At 49.2% G+C, this 18,762-nt stretch overlaps 2 protein-coding genes across 8 annotated transcripts; one reads left to right on the forward strand and one right to left on the reverse strand.

The window, feature by feature from the left end:
* Positions 1–15: 15 nt before the first annotated feature.
* Positions 16–6,220, reverse strand: ATRAID (all-trans retinoic acid induced differentiation factor). Of its 2 annotated transcripts, none has more exons than XM_057309116.1 (7): positions 6,115–6,220; positions 4,452–4,573; positions 1,916–1,987; positions 1,632–1,703; positions 1,410–1,531; positions 583–680; positions 16–358 (listed from the first exon to the last, which is right to left on the reverse strand). In XM_057309116.1, the coding sequence occupies exons 1-7, from the start codon at positions 6,124–6,126 to the stop codon at positions 254–256; spliced, it is 603 nt and encodes a 200-aa protein (XP_057165099.1). In that variant the 5' UTR covers positions 6,127–6,220; the 3' UTR covers positions 16–253. The 2 variants fall into 2 exon arrangements, with proteins under 2 accessions (XP_057165099.1, XP_026376607.1); XM_026520822.4 differs by lacking the exon at positions 6,115–6,220 and adding an exon at positions 5,273–5,373.
* Positions 4,966–17,384, forward strand: SLC5A6 (solute carrier family 5 member 6). Of its 6 annotated transcripts, none has more exons than XM_048222772.2 (17): positions 4,966–5,145; positions 6,147–6,210; positions 9,791–10,328; positions 10,701–10,766; positions 11,102–11,153; positions 11,535–11,602; positions 11,900–12,054; positions 12,454–12,594; positions 12,796–12,925; positions 13,501–13,589; positions 14,017–14,129; positions 14,450–14,517; positions 14,927–15,013; positions 15,162–15,343; positions 15,537–15,640; positions 15,863–15,978; positions 16,399–17,384. In XM_048222772.2, the coding sequence occupies exons 3-17, from the start codon at positions 9,936–9,938 to the stop codon at positions 16,549–16,551; spliced, it is 1,917 nt and encodes a 638-aa protein (XP_048078729.1). In that variant the 5' UTR covers positions 4,966–5,145; positions 6,147–6,210; positions 9,791–9,935; the 3' UTR covers positions 16,552–17,384. The 6 variants fall into 6 exon arrangements, with proteins under 6 accessions (XP_048078729.1, XP_048078728.1, XP_026376571.1 ...); XM_048222771.2 differs by lacking the exon at positions 4,966–5,145 and adding an exon at positions 5,435–5,752; XM_026520786.4 differs by lacking the exon at positions 4,966–5,145 and adding an exon at positions 5,717–5,963.
* Positions 17,385–18,762: the final 1,378 nt, after the last annotated feature.

Here is an 18,762-nt window from a genome sequence, read left to right on the forward strand (position 1 = left end):
ACAACAACAAAAAAAGAACGACAAGAAAAGATGTTTATTATAGTCAAGCACAAACGGGGCACCGGTCCCCGTTCACTCCTGGACTACTGTGTCCACAACACCCCAAGGTTATGCAACTCTCCACCTTCCTGCCAAAGGTGGCTTCACTCTTGAGGAGGAGCTGCTGGCCAACCACGCCTGTCTAGGAAGAAAATCTCCCCAGTTGGGCTCAGATAGATCAAGATCTTTAGATCAGCAGGAAGACCTATGTGGTTCACGGAGTCTTGGCTTTTCGGCGTTGGGTCCCCCAAAGCAGAATGGAGATGGATAATGTGGTGGATCCCAGAATACCGAAGAACATAACCAGTGAGAAGGAGCCCTGTGAATGACAGACCAAAAAAACCCTTCATACATTGTGACACCAAGGACTACATCCGAACACCTAGTTCTTTCCTGGTGTATCTATCCCCTTATCCAGGGCAATTCTCTCATAGTTTCCTTCTCTACATGATCTGCATCAGCTCTGGTCTTAGGGCTCTTCTTTCAGAGAGGTTCTTCCTTATGCATTTCTCTTATCCCTAATTAGAAGGCCTAATTCCTCACCTGGCGCATACACTTGTAGCCATGGAAGCCATCAGCGCAGACACATTCCATGAGACCTGGACCATCAGGTACACAGGATCCATTCTCAGGACACATTTCTGTGAGCCAGAGAAAAACAGAAGACATCACTGAATCTCATTACGTAAGTTTCTCAAATATCTGCTTCAACTTAGATTATCTCAATTATTTCTAGGTCAAAGGCAGAAGATGATTTCAGATAATCAGAATATAACAACAAAGTCAGAGAAAAACAATTACCCTATGGTTTCACTCATATGTGGAATATAAGAAACAGTGCAGAGGATCATAGGGGAAGGGAGGGAAAACTGAATGGGAAGTCATCAGAGAGGGAGAAAAACCGTTATAGAATCTTGCTTTATTCTTATTATGTTCAATTGGCCAGCATATAGTGCATCATTAGTTTTTGATGTAGTGTTCAACGATTCATTAGTTGCGTAGAAAGATTCTTAACTATAGGAAACAAACTGAGGGTTGCTGGAGAGGAGGTGGGTGGGGGATGGGGTAACTGGGTGATGGGCATAAGTAGGGCATGTGATGTGATGAGCACTGGGTGTTATATGCAACTGATCAATTATTGAACACTACAGCTGAAACTAATGGTGTACTATATGTTGGCTAATTGAATTTAAATAAAAAATTTTTTAAAAGAGCACAACAACAATACATCTTATGACCTTCTCTTTCAAGGGGTTAGAGGTTCAGAAACTTGAACCAGAGGCACTTAAGCCGCTTTACTGTCAGATCTAAAATGGAGAATACAAGGGAGGAAAGGCAATTCCTGGAATGGTGGAGGTAAGACAGCATACCTTGGTCGCCAGTGCTGTTGCAAAGGTTCCTTTGCCCTTGGCAGGTTTGGTTGTTCTTATAAAACGTGACAGTATTCCAGGCATTAATACCTCCAGGACAGCTGACATCTTGGGGCAGTATCCTGAACACAACACAGGCAGTCATAACAAACAGCCCCAAATTGCTGAGCTCACAGCACTGTCCTTCTTTGGTTCTCTCCCCAACCCTATAGCCTTACTCACAGAGTCTGGAGCTGGGTAAAGCCACGGAAGGTCTTGGCAAAGTCATCCTTGAGGGGGTTTGCTTGCAGGTCTCTGCAAAGCACACACTGTTAGTGCTGTGCTCTAGGAAAACACTCTACTTCCATTCCCACATCTTCCTGGGCTGGTAATCCAGTTCTCATTCTGAGTTGTCCAAGTTTGGACATTAATATTCAAACATCTTCTTAGAAGGCCATCCTCAAAGACTTTCCCATCAACCCTTCACCATAGTTGCCGTTGGGGAGAGAGGATAACTAACCACTTACATGATGACAGCAGTATGTGCCTGAGGAAAGTTTGGACCAGGGTCCTTCAGAGAACAGTTCTGGAGATCCAACCTGAGGAAACACAGTAATCAGTGTAATTATATGTCTTTCTTCACCTATGGTAAGCTAATATAACCCTCTTTTCAGCTAATATTAATTGAACACAGCTGTGTTCAGGGCCACAAACTAGATGCTGTGGTAGATGTTTTAATTCTGCACTGTCCAGTTCAGTCACCAAAGTTACGTGTAGCTATTTAAATTAGGTAAAAAAAAAAATTCAGTTTCTCATTTGCACTAGCCACATTTCAAGTACTCAGTAACCACTCACCATGTGATTAGTGGCTACTATATTGGAGAGTACAGATATGGAACATTTTCATCATAAAAGGAAGTGCTATCAGACAGTACTGTTCTAATCAGTGTATCTATGCATCTGTGAATATATTGGAAGAAATTTTTTCCTTGTCTATGTTAGTGAATCTCACTTTGTAGTATTATAATTCTCAGATCCACAAAGGGCCTTCAAATGGGAAAAAAAATTCAAGTCACATAAATGAAAGTTTTCTCCAAGTGCATTTTCTACTACAGACTGGAGACAAATTACTGGATACTAAAGACCATGCCAACATTATTTTTTTCTTCACTATCTATTGCTGTCTGTTCCTTTATTCTTCAAATATTTACTGAGTGCCTATTTTTTTTAAAAGATTTTATTTATTTGACAGAAAGTGAGAGAGCACAAGCAGGGGGAGCTGCAGAGGGAGAGGGAGCAGACTCCCCACTGAGCAGGGAACCCCATACCACGACCCTAAGATCATGATCTGAGCTGAAGGCAGCCACTTAACCAAATGACTGAGCCACCCAGGCACCCCTACTGAGTGCCCATTAACTGCAAAAATTGGGAGAATAAAAAGAAAACCCTCAGTATCTTAACTTTCAAATGGCTTACAATATCGTAGAGAAAGACCATCGCCAAGTATAAAAACAGTGTAAACATTAAATTATAATCTGAAAGAAACCACAGGACACTATATGAATAAGTTTGAGTGGTGTAGACACTAAAGATTAGAATAACTAAAAAAAAAAAAGATATTATTCTAGCATTGAGTAAAGATTAAAATAAGTATAAAAAAAGAGATACTATTCTAGCATTGAGTAGGAAGCATTCACAGACGATGCTGGAATTAAAGGATGGGTATGTTTTAATTTGGTGGAGGAAGGACATGTCAGGTAAGGAGAGAGGTCTGAATGAACAAAGAAACAAAAAAGGGATTGCTTTTGGAAGTAGGCAAGTCTGGCTCAAGCCAGACCCTCATCAAGGGTTTTAATGGACAAGTAATTGGAAAAAAATGTTTGAAAGTTGGATTGAGACCAATCCGTAGTGGTTTATGGTTTGAACTTTATCCTGAGGGCAACAGACAATTTTAGTTTTAAAACCAGAGAAGGATGATGGGGGAAAAATTGGTTTTCAGAGAGTTTCCTATAGAGAAGTATTTAGGTAATTAGGGAGAGAGGAGAATGGAAGCAAGACAGATGACATTTAGGATTCTGAAGTGAGGGTGTACTCAAGAAGAAATGTTTAATAGTACTATAGAAGTACAATAGAAGCTAGAAGTACTCATGTATACCTTCAGATTGGAGAGGGGCCCAAGGATACTAAAACAGATCTAGTTTGGGGAACACCTGCATGGTAGTTATAACTGAAGCCATAAGAAGAGTGAATCCTCAGAGTGTAAAGGGAGAAAATGGAGGGACTAAACTTCATAAGGGGACAATTTGCAGAAGAGGAATTTGTCTCAAAGACAAACACGAATTCATCAGAAGGGAAGCATACCCTATTAGCAAAGTGCTTTGGAGGCTAAGGGAGCCATTTCATGGAGACACACACTAAGTAATCCAGAGTCGAAAATAAATAAAAAAACAAAACTTCTTTTAAGAGGAAGCCATGGGAGCACCTGGGTGGCTCAGTTGGTTAAGTATCTGCCTTAGGCTCAGGTCATGATCCTGGAGTCCTGGGATTGAGCCCCGCATCGGGCTCCCTGTTCAGTGGGGGAGTCTGCTTCTCCATCTCCCTCTGCTCCCGTACTCTCTTGCTCACTCTGTCTCTCAAATAAATAAGTAAATAAATAAAATCTTAAAAAAATAATTAAAGGAAGCCATAAGGGGCTTTTTTTTAATGAGCAAAAATTATGACTTCTCTGCAGTTTCAACCAGGAAGAATCACAGGATTGTTTACCTACCTAAAAATGCTGTAACACATTTAAATGTATGAAAGTCATGGTTTGGATGACCCCAAAACAGGCACTGATATTTATCCCAAAAGCCAATCAGGCAAGCCTTTAAGAATCCGGGCTGGAGGGGGGGGGTGCCTGGATGGCTCAGAGGGTTAAGTGTTGGACTCTTGATCTCAGCCCAAGTCTTGAACTCAGGGTCCTAAGTTCAAGCCCCACATTGAGTGTGAAGCCTACTTAAAAAAAAAAAAAAGAATCAGGTGTGCAATTCTTCCAGTATCCAGAGTTGTCTTTTCCTCCCTCACCCCACGATGGTGCCCTCCTGATTCAGGCAGCAGCGGGAGTGCAGCATTAGCTCTGGTGTCTGCTTACAATAAAGAGTCACTTGTGACAAATCTCGCACACTCCCTGGACACAGCATGCATATCTGCAGAACAGAGAAAACTATTAGGATTCCAGAAAGAAAAGCCAATAAAAGAACAAACAGGTAGCAAAAGTTAACTGCCAGTACGCTCTTCAGAATCCCTTTAACATTGGGCAGTAGTGCCCTATCTTTATATCAAGTTTGACTAGGGGATTGATTCATTTCTTCGCCTGGAGCCAGGAGCCAAATCAGCACACTAGAGACTTTCTAGACCAGACCTTGCCCAGGAAAGGCCCTCATCCTTGAAGATCACTGTTCGAACACATTTATTATGCCCTCTCCAGTGACTTCTCAATCTGACAGACCCGGTTTGGCCAGGTATAAAAGCACTGCAGGTACACAAAGAACTCATCAAGCTTTACACAAGGTACAGTACGGCCAGAGCGCGACATACGGCATTCGCGAGTGACGAGCTTGAAGAGCCAGGACTCGTCGGTAGCCGAAAAACTTAAAGTTATTCAAAGATTAAGGAACAAGGAGATCAAATTTTAAAGGTCTACGTCATCAGGGAAGGGCACCGGGACACCTGCGCAGCGTGAGCACTAAAGAGCCAGAGCCGGCTGGGCTACAGCTAGGTAAGCCTCAGGGACCAAATCCCAGCCACGGGCTGGCTGGAGAGAGGGGAGTGCCGAGGGCGGGAGAGCACGAAACAAGGTTGCCTAGCAGCTCTGCTTCAGCCCGACCTCTAACTTGCTTCTGTACCTCGGGTAGCGCCAGAGCCCTTTCCGCGCCCAGAGCGAGGAGCAGGGTCGCTGCCCAAGGGACCACGAACGAACGACTCCCCGGCCTGCAAGGAGCCATTTTTTGCTCCCTTCGTCCTTTTCAGCGCATCGCGATACTTGCGAGTGTGGGTCCGCCCTCCCCGGGCGTGGCCTAGTCGCCCCGCATGGGCTAGGGCTTGCCACTGTTTGAGGAGGTCAGAGCTCTTCTCTGTGCACACTAGGCCCCGTTAAGGCGGACTGGACAACCCCCTCTCCTTTCCCCGTGTTAGCGAAGGCCTCCTTGCCGCCGCTCTTTCAGCTCCGCACTCCTCGCTTCCGGACGCCGAGGTCGCGTCACCACAGTGGCTCGGGGCCCACTCCATCCGCCCTCAGTAAACATGGCGGCGCCACGTGAGGCGGCCAGGGGGCGGGACCCCGCTATCAGCCGGCATGTGGCCGGCCCGGCTTGCTGCACCCGAAGGTGGAGACCTGGCAAATGGGCCGCACCCGGGCGGGCAAGCGCTTGGGGGCCAATGCCCAGAGGCTCCGGAGAAGGGGGCGCGGGCGGAGAGGGGCGGGGCGAGCTGGTTCCCTGCGTGGAGGAACGGGAAGATCTGAGTTGAGACCGCGTGGTGTAGTGGTTAAGCTACCTCACGTGTGGAGGGAAGGCGGGAAGCCAGCAAATAAAGAGGGTAAGGGTGATAGAAGAGCGAAGAGTGAAGGGCAAACCCCGGCGGGAGGAGACGAGCCTGGGGAGGCTCCGGGCACCCTTGGCACCTCAGTCCGGAGACCGCGCGGCGGCCGGATCCTTGGTGAGGAGGGAGGGGCGGGATAGGCGCTTGCCTGCCTTCTCATGTCCTTTGCCTTCTCTGAAGAACGGAGCGATGCTGATCTCGGGAAAAACGACTGGACCTTCTTAGCCCTCGCTGAGCCACGGAGGTAAGGGAAAGGCGAGCTCTACCCCGGGTGGCCCTGGGGAGCCCCGCGCCCGGAGAGACTGCGTGTTGCCTGTGATTAGGGCCAGGCAAAAGCTCTGCAAAGCTGACTCATCTTGAGTGGCCGGCCCCGGCTTCCCTTCCACGTACCCGCAGGTATGTGGAATCTCCTGGAAAGGATTTACTTTCAGCTGGCTGGCACGTCTCTAAGGCATTGGTAGTTCTTAGCATTGTAATGAGGGTACCAAAGCTTTCAGACCTCGAAGAATTCTAGGCAAAAGGGCAGATTTTGAAGGAATCTTTTTGGGGACAGTGGGTCCTGCATTAGCCCCCTTTGCCTTTTGTGGGAGTCAAGGCAATTCAGTGCAGGCGGTCGAAGGGAGGTAACGGTGGTGTAGAATGATCCTCTTCCATTTCTGTGTGTTATACTTTTAAAAAAGGGTCTCACAGTCCACTCTTTGTGCCGTGTGTGTTAGAGTTTTAGTGAAACCACTCTACTCTTTCGGCTCCCCCTCTCAGAGATGCAAGTCCATGGGGTTTAGAGCAGTGTATTAGAAAGTCATTACCTGTCCTGTTCTTAGAATCAGAGTCTGTCTGAGGAACACTTTGTTACTGGGTCAGGTTTTTCCTGTCTTGCCTGGCTCTCTCTTCAGCCATCCAGGAAGGTTCTCTACACCTCATGCAAATAGAATTCTATTAAGAAGCTCTACCAATTTACCCCAGCAGGAGAGCCTCCAGTTCTGTATGTCTGTGTTCTAGCCTACACTGAGACCGTTTTTCCTTTCTGTAACCACTGTAGGCTTTATGCTAACCCTTTAGAGCTACGCATTCTTGTTTGCACACAGCAGACACCACCTCTTACTCCCCAGTATTTTCCATCACCTCTATCATAGTAAAGAGGAGTGAGAACTAAAGATGTTGCAATGTACTAAAGATGTATCATGCCAAAGAGGAGTGAGAACTAAAGATGTTGCAATGTACAAAGACCCAGGGCATCTTTACGTTAAACCAGAGTGGCCTGCTGGGAACACTGTTCTGGGTACTAACATTTATGACTCGTAGAACATGTGATCCAAGAGTTGCCGCCTCTGATTTCTTCTCTTTGTTGGCCCCACGAGGTTCAGAGTTCAGGTTTGGTCTGTGTAAGACCGTATCATGCCAGCCGGGCGACATCTGCCCAAGAACGCAGTGTGAGTGAACCAGAAGACAGTGGGGCTGATCTTTCTCCTAGTGGGCAAGAACAGAAGACATAGGTTATATTAATGTGTGTCTAGACTAGCTGGAATCTAAACTTTGTTCTGTGAATGACTGACTCCAATTAACATTCTGCTCCCGCCCTGGTTCTGGGAATAGTAAGGATGGGCCCCTTGGCAGATCACCTGCCTTACCTGCAGATAGCACTCTTTCTTTCTCCCTTGTTTTGTATCATGCCGTAATCTTAAGGAAGTTCTTTAACTTTTCTGACTCCATTTCCTTGAGAACTAGAGAGTGTAGTTCATAAACCGAGAGGTGGTGTTTTAAAAGTGATAGCAAAGGGTACTTTTTCATTATCATTATTAAAGTTCATAAAGTTCATGGTACACTGCTGGGTTGCAAAAAGTAAGAGCTGAGTTGCTTCACTAAAAAAAAAGAAGGAAAGGGGGGTGTTCAAAAAGCGTTAACTGTCATCATTTAGGCTATCTGAAAACCTGACATGTTTTGGTAATTTTTTCTCCATATCGATGAGTATATTGTGGATATTCTCTAAAGACATTATGGTATAAATGAAGAGTGGATGGATGGGGAATCAATAGACCTGAGCTCTGATCTAGACTGACAGTAATCGGCCCTGTGGTTCTGGAAAGATCACTTGAGTCACCTGGGCCTCAGTATCTTTGTTGGTAACTGAGGGGGTGGTGATAGTGATCTCTTAATGTTCCGTTAAGTTTTGAAGTAGATAATCCTGTCCTTATTCTGAGGATAATGCTGTATTCTTTGAAGATTAGTATTTTGGGTGCAGGAGTCAGAAAAGCAACTTTCCCGTTTCCCTGGGCTCCTCTTTTCTAATTCCCTCTAGCACACGGTGCCAAGTGTGACTTACAGTGAAAGCCTAATCCAGCTAGGAATGCTGTTGAATGTGAGCTCTCTGTTCCCCACTCTGGAGCCTCTAGGACTGAGCTGGAGTTTGGGGGCCATAGGGTGATAGGGCCATTGATTGGTTCCCCGAAGGGGCCAGAGCAAATAGCTGCTGAGCTTCACTCCGCCCCTCATTCCTGATTTCACCTCAGCTACTTATAGAGCCAGACCCTCAGCTTCTGCCCAGCTCCAGACACACAAAGCTTCTCCAGGCAGCGCTGCCTCAGAACAGAGATTACTTCTATAGGTAGGTTCCTGCTCCAGGAGGAGAGGAGCACTTTCCTTGGCTCTTCCCTTGCCCCAGCTCCCTGGCTGGTTTGCTTGTCTGTAATTGTAACTCTGAACTCCTGGCTCCAGCACATTGCCCTCTTACTTTTGAATCCCAGCAGTCTACCCAGATCTGCTCTTGACAGTAGTGTTGCAGGGAGAGGAGCTGAGAGGTGGGTGGCAGGGCTTATCTAGTGGTGTTGGAGAGAATGAAGTGGTTGGCCTGGGGATATGTAGAATGGAGTTTGGGGCTGCCGTGTAGGTAATCTCACTGGGGATCAGTGCTGAGAAGGGGTCCTGTTAGGAAGGTGACCCTGGGAATATGGGAGATGGGAGCTGAGGCTAGGGGAAAGAGGAAGCCATGCTGTTACTAGTCTTCCTTTCTTCTTCCCTGATGGGCTGTGGCGCCAGGCTGGGGTCTGCTGGCTTAATACGCTGTAGTGACTGGGTCTGTGCCTGCAAGTGGGGGCAGGGAAGTCTTTGAGAAGGAATGTGGGCTAGAGTTGGATTTTTCTTTTGTGTTTGGGGTGGAGACCTAAGAAGATTTGCTTTTTGTATTTGTTTTTGTTTTTTAAGATGTAATTTATTTTAGAGAGGATGGTGAGGGGCAGAGGGAGAGAGAATGTTAGGCAGACTCCAGACTGAGTGCAGAGCCTGACACAGGATTCGATCTCATGATTTGACTGCACTCCCCAGGTGCCCCAAGAAGGTTCGTTCGTTCTTTCTTTCTTTCTTTCTTTCTTTCTTTCTTTCTTTCTTTTTTTAAAGATTTTATTTATTTAGTTGACAGAGATAGAGACAGCCAGCGAGAGAGGGAACACAAGCAGGGGAAGTGGGAGAGGAAGAAGCAGGCTCCTAGCAGAGGAGCCTGATGTGGGGCTTGATCCCAGAACGCCGGGATCACGCCCTGAGCTGAAGGCAGACGCTTAACGACTGCGCCACCCAGGCGCCCCCCCCCCCAAGAAGGTTCTTATATTTCACAGCTGTGTATGCCCAAAATGATCTTGGACAAGCAGTTGTCTCCTGGCTGTCTCACTCTGCTGCTCCCTTCCTCCCCTACGAAATCCGTATTAGGTTCTCCAGACCTACAAGGGCTGTACAGAGCTGGCTGATCCAGGTTTGATGGGTGTGAGATACACAGGCCTGAGGATGGGTGCCCATGAAGGCAGGGTAAGCCTGACTAGGAGCTGATTCCTTTGCAGCTCACCTTGGATAATGTCACTTGGTGGAGAAGAACTGTGAGATCGTGGCTGGAAGCCAGGTTGACCTACCTGCCAGTGCCCGGCTGAGTGGCAGCCTAGAGCCCAGGAGCAGCAAGTGGCTGTAGGCCACAGACACAGTGAAGATATGAGTGCGGGGGTGAACACCTTTGCTCCCCTGCTCCCAACCTCGGACACAGACGTGGTCACATCTACCTTCTCCCTCGTGGACTATGTAGTGTTTGTGCTGCTGCTGGTTCTCTCCCTCGCTATTGGGCTCTACCATGCCTTTCGGGGCTGGGGCCAGCATACTGTTGGCCAGCTGCTCATGGCAGACCGAAAAATGAGCTGTCTACCTGTGGCTCTGTCTCTGCTGGCCACCTTCCAATCAGCCGTGGCCATCTTGGGTGTGCCGTCTGAGATCTATCGATTTGGGACCCAGTATTGGTTCCTGGGCTGCTGCTATTTTCTGGGCCTGCTGATCCCTGCACACGTCTTCATCCCTGTCTTCTACCGCCTGCATCTCACCAGTGCCTATGAGGTGAGCAGGGAGGAGGAGGAGCACACAGGACCATCAGGGTCAGGGGTAGAAAGAAGGAAGAGGGCGTATATGAGGGATCTCGGTTCCTGGACGTTTTCTGCCTAATGAGAGCGATGGGACACATTGTGTGTTTCCAAGTTCTTCTGGGTGCGATCAGGTGGGGAGAGAAGGAGGGTGCTGTGCTGAGAGGCCCAGAGTAGATATGAGTTGAGTATTCCTTCATGTTCCTGGGTTTCTTGAAGGAAGTGGAATTGTGGGGGTAGAGTGGGGAGGAAAACCTTTATTTATTTATTTATTTATTTGTTTATTTATTTATTTATTTATTTATATGTATATGTGTGTGTGTGTGTGTGTGTGTATATTCCTACCCAGTACCTGGAGCTCCGATTCAATAAAGCTGTGCGGGTCTGTGGGACCGTGACTTTTATCTTTCAGATGGTAAGTAGAAATGAGGGTAGAATTTAAGCCTGAGATATGGTAGAGGGACCCAAACTCTGGTATGTTGAAGCATTCTGAGCTTTTCCTGCTTGCAAATTGGCAAGATTGAAGGTCCCACTAGGGGTCAGTGTCCCTGAAGCCACCGGAGGCATCCTACTTCCTATTCCTTCCAGTTGCAGCACAGTCACTATGGTGGCAGCAAGCCAAGATTTGGAAGAAGGGAGAGGGAAGTGAGCCTAGACGAAGGGGGGCCATTAGGATATTGGAGCTGAGGTCCATCTTTTCTCTTTGCCCATCTTCCTTTCCCCTCCCCCTCTCTTTTCCATACGCAACAGGTGATCTACATGGGAGTTGTGCTCTATGCACCATCATTGGCCCTCAATGCAGGTGAGGAGTCACAGCCCTTGGCTCTCAGCCACAGTAGACTGGGAAAACACCTTTGGGAGGGGCAGGTAGAGGAGACTGTGCAGAAAAGAATCCGACCTTGGCCAGGGACGTACTTCACCGCGCGAGCCCTTGGCTGGTCTCTGCTGGAGGTGGAAGTACCTTGGTTCACCTCACTTGAAAGCTAATCAAACATTACCATGTCTCATCTGAACTGGTTAATCAACACCTTTTGGTGGGATTCAAACATTTTTTTTCCATTGTGGTGAATAATTTATTTCATCTGTAATGACCAAATGCTTCATGTCTTGCTGGGGTTTTTCTGGTTTCTCTGTTGGGAAACTCTCTTCCAGAGACAGGAATGTGGTTTTTATCTGTTTGCAGTGACTGGCTTTGACCTGTGGCTGTCAGTGCTGACCCTAGGCATTGTTTGTACTGTCTATACTGCTCTGGTAAGTGTGGTTTTAAGTCTTAGGCGAGGGAGGGGCGATGGGAGGAAAAAGAAAGGAAAGGATGAGGTAAAAATGTAGGTGAGAATGGGATGGAGTTCTGGAGTGGGATGAAACAGGATGTAGGAGATGGGCTGGGACGTCGGTGGAGTAGGAGATAGGGTGGGAATGATGTCAACAGAGTCTCAGCAGTTGTGCCCCTGGTGGCAGTACCATCCCTTGCTGGTGGTAGGTATGGTGTCTTCACTTGTGGGTGGTTTTAAAGACATCTGTGGCAGGCACGCTTTCTTTGCCCTGCAGGGTGGGCTGAAGGCAGTCATCTGGACAGACGTGTTCCAGACGCTGGTCATGTTCCTAGGGCAGCTGGTGGTTATCATTGTGGGGTCAGCCAAGGTGGGCGGCTTGGGGCATGTGTGGGAAGTGGCTTCCCAGCATGGCCGCATCTCTGGGATCGTGTAAGTACACCCCCTTCCCTTGGCTGGGGTCTGTAGTGCCTGGGGGCCGAGCGCATCCTAGAGCCTGAACTCCTCTAGAGCTGCAGGAAACAGGACAAACTGGCAGCCTTAGGGGCAGCCCGGAGACGGGTGGGAAGCTGGCACTGCAGGGATGGAGGGTGATCACAGAGATCTGGCTGGTGGGTAAGGAGGGTCAAGATGTCTTTAGTACCTGGCATGAGGCTGTGTTGGAGGGATGGAACCCTTCCTCCATCTCGCTGCCCTGTTTCTTGTGTCTAGCCGGTTCTTGCCTTCAGTAGCTCCTTCACCCTGTAGCCGCTCTGCCCCCGTTGTAGGAGTGTGAGGAAGGCTGTGTCTGTCTGGGGCTATGCCACAGTGACCAGTTGGCATCTGTTGTAGGCTGGATCCAGATCCTTTTGTACGGCACACTTTCTGGACATTGGCTTTTGGGGGTGTCTTCATGATGCTGTCCTTGTATGGTGTGAACCAGGCTCAGGTGCAGCGCTACCTCAGTTCCCGCACGGAGAAGGCTGCTGTGCTGTGAGTACAGGGACAGGAAGACCAGGGAGGTGGACAGGAGAGTGGGCCCCGTTCCCCTGGGCAGTTGGGCTTGGGGCAGGATGCCAGAGCGTGCGCACACACCCGTCGGGGTCAGGATACAGGTCTGCTTTCCGGAGCTCGGCGACATGCCTGAGGGTGTCTATTACAGTCTCTGTTTCCTTGGCACGGGTCTCTTTGCAGCTCCTGCTATGCAGTCTTCCCTTGCCAGCAGCTGGTCCTCTGCATGAGCTGCCTCATTGGCCTGGTCATGTTTGTCTACTACCAGGAGTATCCCATGAGCACCCAGCAGGCTCAAGCAGCCCCTGACCAGGTGAGAAGTCCTCCCTGGCACCCTTCTCTGCCCATGAGGGCCAACCTGGCCCCCCAAGAGGAGTGTCTGGTTGGCTGCAGAAAGGATTCTCACCCTGGGTAGGAAATGGATGTAAGTCGTTTTCCACTGTGGGATTCTACAGTCTGCACGAGGGTCCCAGCCCCTGGCCGGCATCGCCTAATCATAGCGCTCACCCTGCTGGGGTGGGGACCTGCCTTTATTGTTGGCTCACCACTGTGCACTGTGCCATGTGCTTTGCCGGGAGCTGTCACCAACCTGGTCTCCTCTAATCCTTACAACAGCCTCATTTTACAGAAAAGAAAAAAGCCTCATCGAGGTGGCCGGAATGCTTATCACATTGCTAGTCAGGGGCAGGGCTGGGTGTGAACGTCATTATTCTTTATCCAGAGCCCATTTTCTCTCCACTAACTGGGTTACCCTCAGTGCTTAGCCCCCTTCTTAATCATCCACTATCCATAGACTGGTGGGGGCACTGGCAGGGGGGTTCCCACACGCCTTACCCTGGGGAAGGGCTCCTCTCTCAAGAGAGCTGTGCACTTCTGCTCTGCCTGCAGTTCGTCCTGTATTTTGTGATGGATCTCCTGAAAGGCCTGCCGGGCCTGCCTGGGCTCTTTGTCGCCTGCCTCTTCAGTGGCTCCCTCAGGTACCCTCTTTGACCGTTTCCCTCAGGCTTGATGCGCCTGATCCCTACTTGTCCCAAGGTGGCAGATGGAGGAGGGGATCTCTGTGAGTTTCTCAATGTGCCCGTCTCTCTGTGGATGACGAGGGACGGCTCATCTGTGTAGAATAGAGCATGTCCTCTCCCAGGAGGTGCCCCCTCGCTGGCAAAGGATTTTTCTTTTACAACATCAGGAATTGATTCTACTTGATCAAAACCTGTATTCCATTCAGAAAAGGACAAATGTCCTTGCCTTCTGGGCCTCTTCCTCAGCTGCCAGCTGTGAGGACAGCTTCTGGCTGCATATGTCCTCTCCTGCCTTTAGGGCGCTCTTCCCTCAGCAGGGCCCCTGTTGGTTTTGCCTCTCAGCTCCCAGACTCAGCATGACTCGTTTTTGTCTTCCTCCTTTCAGCACCATATCTTCTGCTTTTAATTCACTGGCAACTGTTACGATGGAAGATCTGATCCGACCCTGGTTCCCTCAGTTCTCTGAAGTCCAGGCCATCATGCTTTCCAGAATCCTCGGTGGGGTTATGCTTCTTCATCTTGTCAGTTGTATTCTGTCTAAGACACACCCTAAGCACTGTCATCAGTCTGCTTTTCAGCACCAGCTTTAGCCTGGGCTCAGCGCTTGCCAAACGCACGTGACCTTGTTGACATCTCAGGGCAAGGGAAGGTCTCTGAGTCACATAGGTGGGAAGACTGGGTGGGAGGGACCTGGAGCTGGGGCAGGAGGGAATATGCCATTTCTAGGGACACAGAGGTAGTTGGCTGGGGAAGGAGCTTTGCTCTACTTTCCAAAATGTGTTAACTTATCTCTGCTTGTTTCCTCCCTTTTCCCCCAGCCTTTGGCTATGGGCTACTTTGTCTGGGAATGGCCTATATTTCTTCCCAGATGGGATCTGTGCTACAGGTAAGGACTGTGCAGAGAGGAAAACAGTTTTTAAGGAAGAAAGGAATTGATTGAAACAGGAAGTTGAGGAAGACAGCTGATGTGAAAGGAAAGGTATAGGGATGAGTGTCAAAAATTCACCTTTGATGGACCACCATTAGCTAGCCTTCCCTAGAGTCATTCCCAGGATATTGTCGGTTCAGAGACATCTGGGGATCAGCCTCAGAGGACAGCCCAAAGTACATTCCCGTAACATTCCCAGGATTCGCCCTCTGGAATCCTGCATTCTGATGTTTCCAGGTAGAAGATACAGACAGATCTGACAAGTGGGGTGCTGAGACATTGGCAGGTGGCCATGCTCTACATTGGTGAGGCTGGGAGGCTCTGAGCCTGAATGTTCTCTTTTTTTCCTCAACCCTGTCCTCCACAGGCGGCGCTCAGCATCTTTGGCATGGTTGGGGGACCGCTGCTCGGACTCTTCTGCCTTGGGATGTTCTTTCCTTGTGCCAACCCTCTTGTGAGTGATCCATTTGGCTCCACAGTCGTGTACACGGGTGGACCTGAGAAATGTCTTGGCAGGGCGCTCCCAATGAGTTCTGGGAACTGGTGTGAAGATTTATTAGGGCTGGCATCGTGACAGGAGAATGTGTTGTGTCTCTGGGCAGGGTGCCATTGTGGGCCTGTTGGCTGGACTCATCATGGCCTTCTGGATCGGCATCGGGAGCATAGTGACCAACATGGCCTCCGGTGTGGCACCCTCTCCCCCTAATATATCCAGCTTTTCCCTGCCTAGCAACCTGACCACTGTCACCATGACCACGCTGATGCCCCCAACCACCCTCTCCAAGTGAGTTGGGGCTCACTCTCTCCTTGGGGAGAATAGCTCATTTTTGAGGGGTTTCCCAGGGGTCTTGCTAAGAAATGGGCCACCAGAGTCCTCAGGGAAATGTTGGGTGTTGGGTCTCAAGACCCTGGGACTGTGTCTCTGAGAAATGTCCCATCACCGAATTGCTAACTGTTCTTATTCTGGTTCTCCCCAGGCCTACAGGGCTGCAGCATCTCTACTCCTTGTCGTATTTATGGTACAGCGCTCACAACTCGACCACAGTCATTGTGGTGGGCCTGATTGTCAGTCTACTCACTGGTGAGGGCATGTGGAATGGGGACCCAGAGAAGCGAGACTGAGGGAGGCCACTAGGAATCTGGATTCTGGGGGAGAACTGAGCTTGCTCTCTGGGCTCCTTGGGCTTCTTAGCTGAGCTCTGGGAGGTGGGCAGGGGCTGGGGTCTCAGAGCCTGAGAACAGATGGCTTGCTGGGTGTGCACTGGTTTCACAGTAGGAGACTCAGAAGTGCCTTTGCCTTCAGGGGGAATGCGGGGCCGGACCCTGAATCCTCGGACCATTTACCCAGTGTTGCCAAAGCTCCTTGCCCTCCTGCCCATGTCCTGTCAGAAGCGATTTCACTGCATAAGCTACAGCCAGGTAGCAGCTAAGTTGTCCAGATTATACCCTCCCTTTCCTCTCTTACTACTGGACCTTCCAGATTGCCTTCCATCCCTTTCCTTTCTCCTCCCCAGCAACTCCGATTATTTGTCTGAACCTGGACTGTCCCCCAGTAAATGCTCTGGCTTCTACCCTCAGAGTAGGGTGGCTGGTGCTGGCTTGGTGGGCAGAAGGGTCTCAGCCTAGTGTGCTGGCCTTTCCTCTCCCTACCCCCACCCCACCCCCGCAACCACTCACCTCGTGCTTTGCTCCTCCCTTTCTCCCCCACTGCCCTTTGCTGATCTCCCTTCCAGCAGGGATCAAAGCAGGGTCTTCCACCTTTTCTGCCTGAGTTCCTTCACCCCTTTGTCTCATGTTCACCCCAACCTCTCCACTCTCTTTGCTCTCTGTGTTCTTCAGGACCTCTCGGTGGACACTGCTGCATTTCCAGAAAAGATGAGTAATGGGACGTTGAAGAACAGCAGAGACAAAGAGGCCGTGGCAGTGCCTGAGGAAGGCTCAGCCCACCAAGGGAACAGCCCCACCTTCATCCTCCAGGAGACCTCACTGTGATCCGGGCTCAGGTCTCAGTGACAGAGGCCATCCTGTAGTGTAGCGATGAGTTAGGTGATACACCATGTAGGGACAATCGAGGACTGGATTATCTAGCCCACCAAAGGACCTTGTTTTTAGGTGTTTGGGCTGCAGTAGAAGCTGTCATGTCATGGGAAGTGTGAGGGTACGATAAGGTTTTTACTTGTCCCTTGAGAGTCTATTCTCTAGAGGACCAGGCTTGCAGGGGACAGGATTTTGCTAGAAAAGGGGATCGAGGCAAATCCTGTGGGGAAATGGCTTCTGATTAACCATCATCAGCTTCCTTTGAAGTGAATAGAAACAGGAGTGCGCGTTATCACTGCTCTGGGGCCTGATTTGACAAGGTTGATCATGTTTACCAGGAAACACAAAGCCGTCTTGGCCAGCTGTTGCTTCTCTTCTGGTACTATTTTAAGCATAGATTCTGTCAGCCACAAAGGGTCTGTGACTACTTTCAATTATCTGATTCCCAGGCCCCTCTCATTCTTCCCTGTCTACCTCCATTCTTGAGGGGGAGGGTCTGGTATCCCCGAGAGACCTCAGAATAGGCCGGTACCTTCATCTCCCTTGCATAGAGTAGGGAAGCTTTCCACTTCACTGCCCCCACCCTCCACCTATGTCATGGGCACTTGGGGATGGGGCACATGTAGATCCGAGAAACCAGGGCATGACCAGGTCCACTGTGGAGTGTGCCCTCCACCTGGCACAGCACCCTAGTGTCATTTTGTTGTTCATGTTCATGTTTCCTTTTTGGAGTTTGTTTCTCACAGATGTTTGTTCCAAGGGAATAAAAACTGTTATTGGACCTAGAATCTGGGCTCCTGTATTGTTCACAGCTGTTCTGGTCCACCCCTGTCCCATCCATGGCAGGGGTAAAGCTCTCCCTCCTGTCCTGCACAGTCTTTCTCTGAGGAGAGGTGAAAGTGGACTGGCACTGGCTTGTAGAGGTTTGGAGACTGGCTGGCATGTCTTCGGGGCAGCGTTGTGCTTATCTGGGTGGAAGATGCACGCTCTCCCTCTGCTGCTCTTCATCCCCTGTGGCTCATTCTGTCTCCCGTCCCGCCTCCACCTTGCCCTTGACCAGAACAATCAGTTGCTGCTCAGATTTTCACTTTTGGGGCTGGAGGAAGAATGCTGTTATTGGCTTTAAAAATAGAACATTTGAGCTGGACCCTAGTGAAGAACACTATGCTCACACCCACCCACCCCTGGGCCCTGCCCTGGCCTCATCCGGCTGCTCAGAAGGAGCTCTAACAGGTTTTCCAGGCCCCTCAGCAGAGACCTGATCCCAGGCAGATCTGTGGACAGTTTCAGAAAATGCCAAGTGGACTCTGCCTTGAGGTCTGCCCTCTTGTAGGCCTTCAACCTGGGGGCTGGGGGGCATTGCTCTTGGCTAACTACCCCACCCCACCAAGCTGCCAGAGTTCTAGACCTAACCAGGCTCCCATTTGTTCATTATTCAACATATTTATCCATCACCTACATGCCAGGGCCTTAAACTTGGCCACCATTTTGCATCTAAGGAAATGACTGCCACCGCAGGACGCTGTAGAGGTACCACCACCATTTCACAGTGGCCTCATTCAGTCTCAAATCCTTGCCTGTCAGCTATATTTGCATAGAAAAGATGAAAGTCCGCAGGATTCAAAGCTCTCAAGAATTACGATGTTTAAGAGGAAATGGTAAATAAATTTGGTTCTCCGTATCCATATAAAACTCCGTAACGGAACAAAGATGTTCTGCTTCTAACAAAGTAAACTTACGTATGATGAAAGTACCACTTATGGGGCGCCTGGCTGGCTCAGTCAGAAGAGCAGGCAACTCTTGATCTTGGGGTTGTGTTTGAGCCCCCCGTTGGGTGTAGAGATTATTTAAAATCTTTCAAAGTACTGCTTCATCCCTTCAGCTCAGGTCATGAGGCTCTCTACTCAGTGGGGATCCTGCTTTTCCCTTTGCCTGCCATTCCCCCTGCTTGTGTGCTCTTTCTGTCAACTAAGCAAAACGCTTAATGATTATGAGGGGGAAGTTGAATGCACAGACCTGGATTCAAATACCCTTCCCTCCGTTTAATCTCCTTAAGCTTTAGTTTCCTCATCTATTAAATGAATTTCACAGAGTTGTTTAAAGATTCAGTTACATTGCATGTAAAGGACTTAAACATTCATCAGATATGAGTTGTGATCATATTTT

Source organism: Ursus arctos, unplaced genomic scaffold (genome assembly GCF_023065955.2).
Source record: "Ursus arctos isolate Adak ecotype North America unplaced genomic scaffold, UrsArc2.0 scaffold_8, whole genome shotgun sequence".
Taxonomy (NCBI): domain Eukaryota; kingdom Metazoa; phylum Chordata; class Mammalia; order Carnivora; family Ursidae; genus Ursus; species Ursus arctos.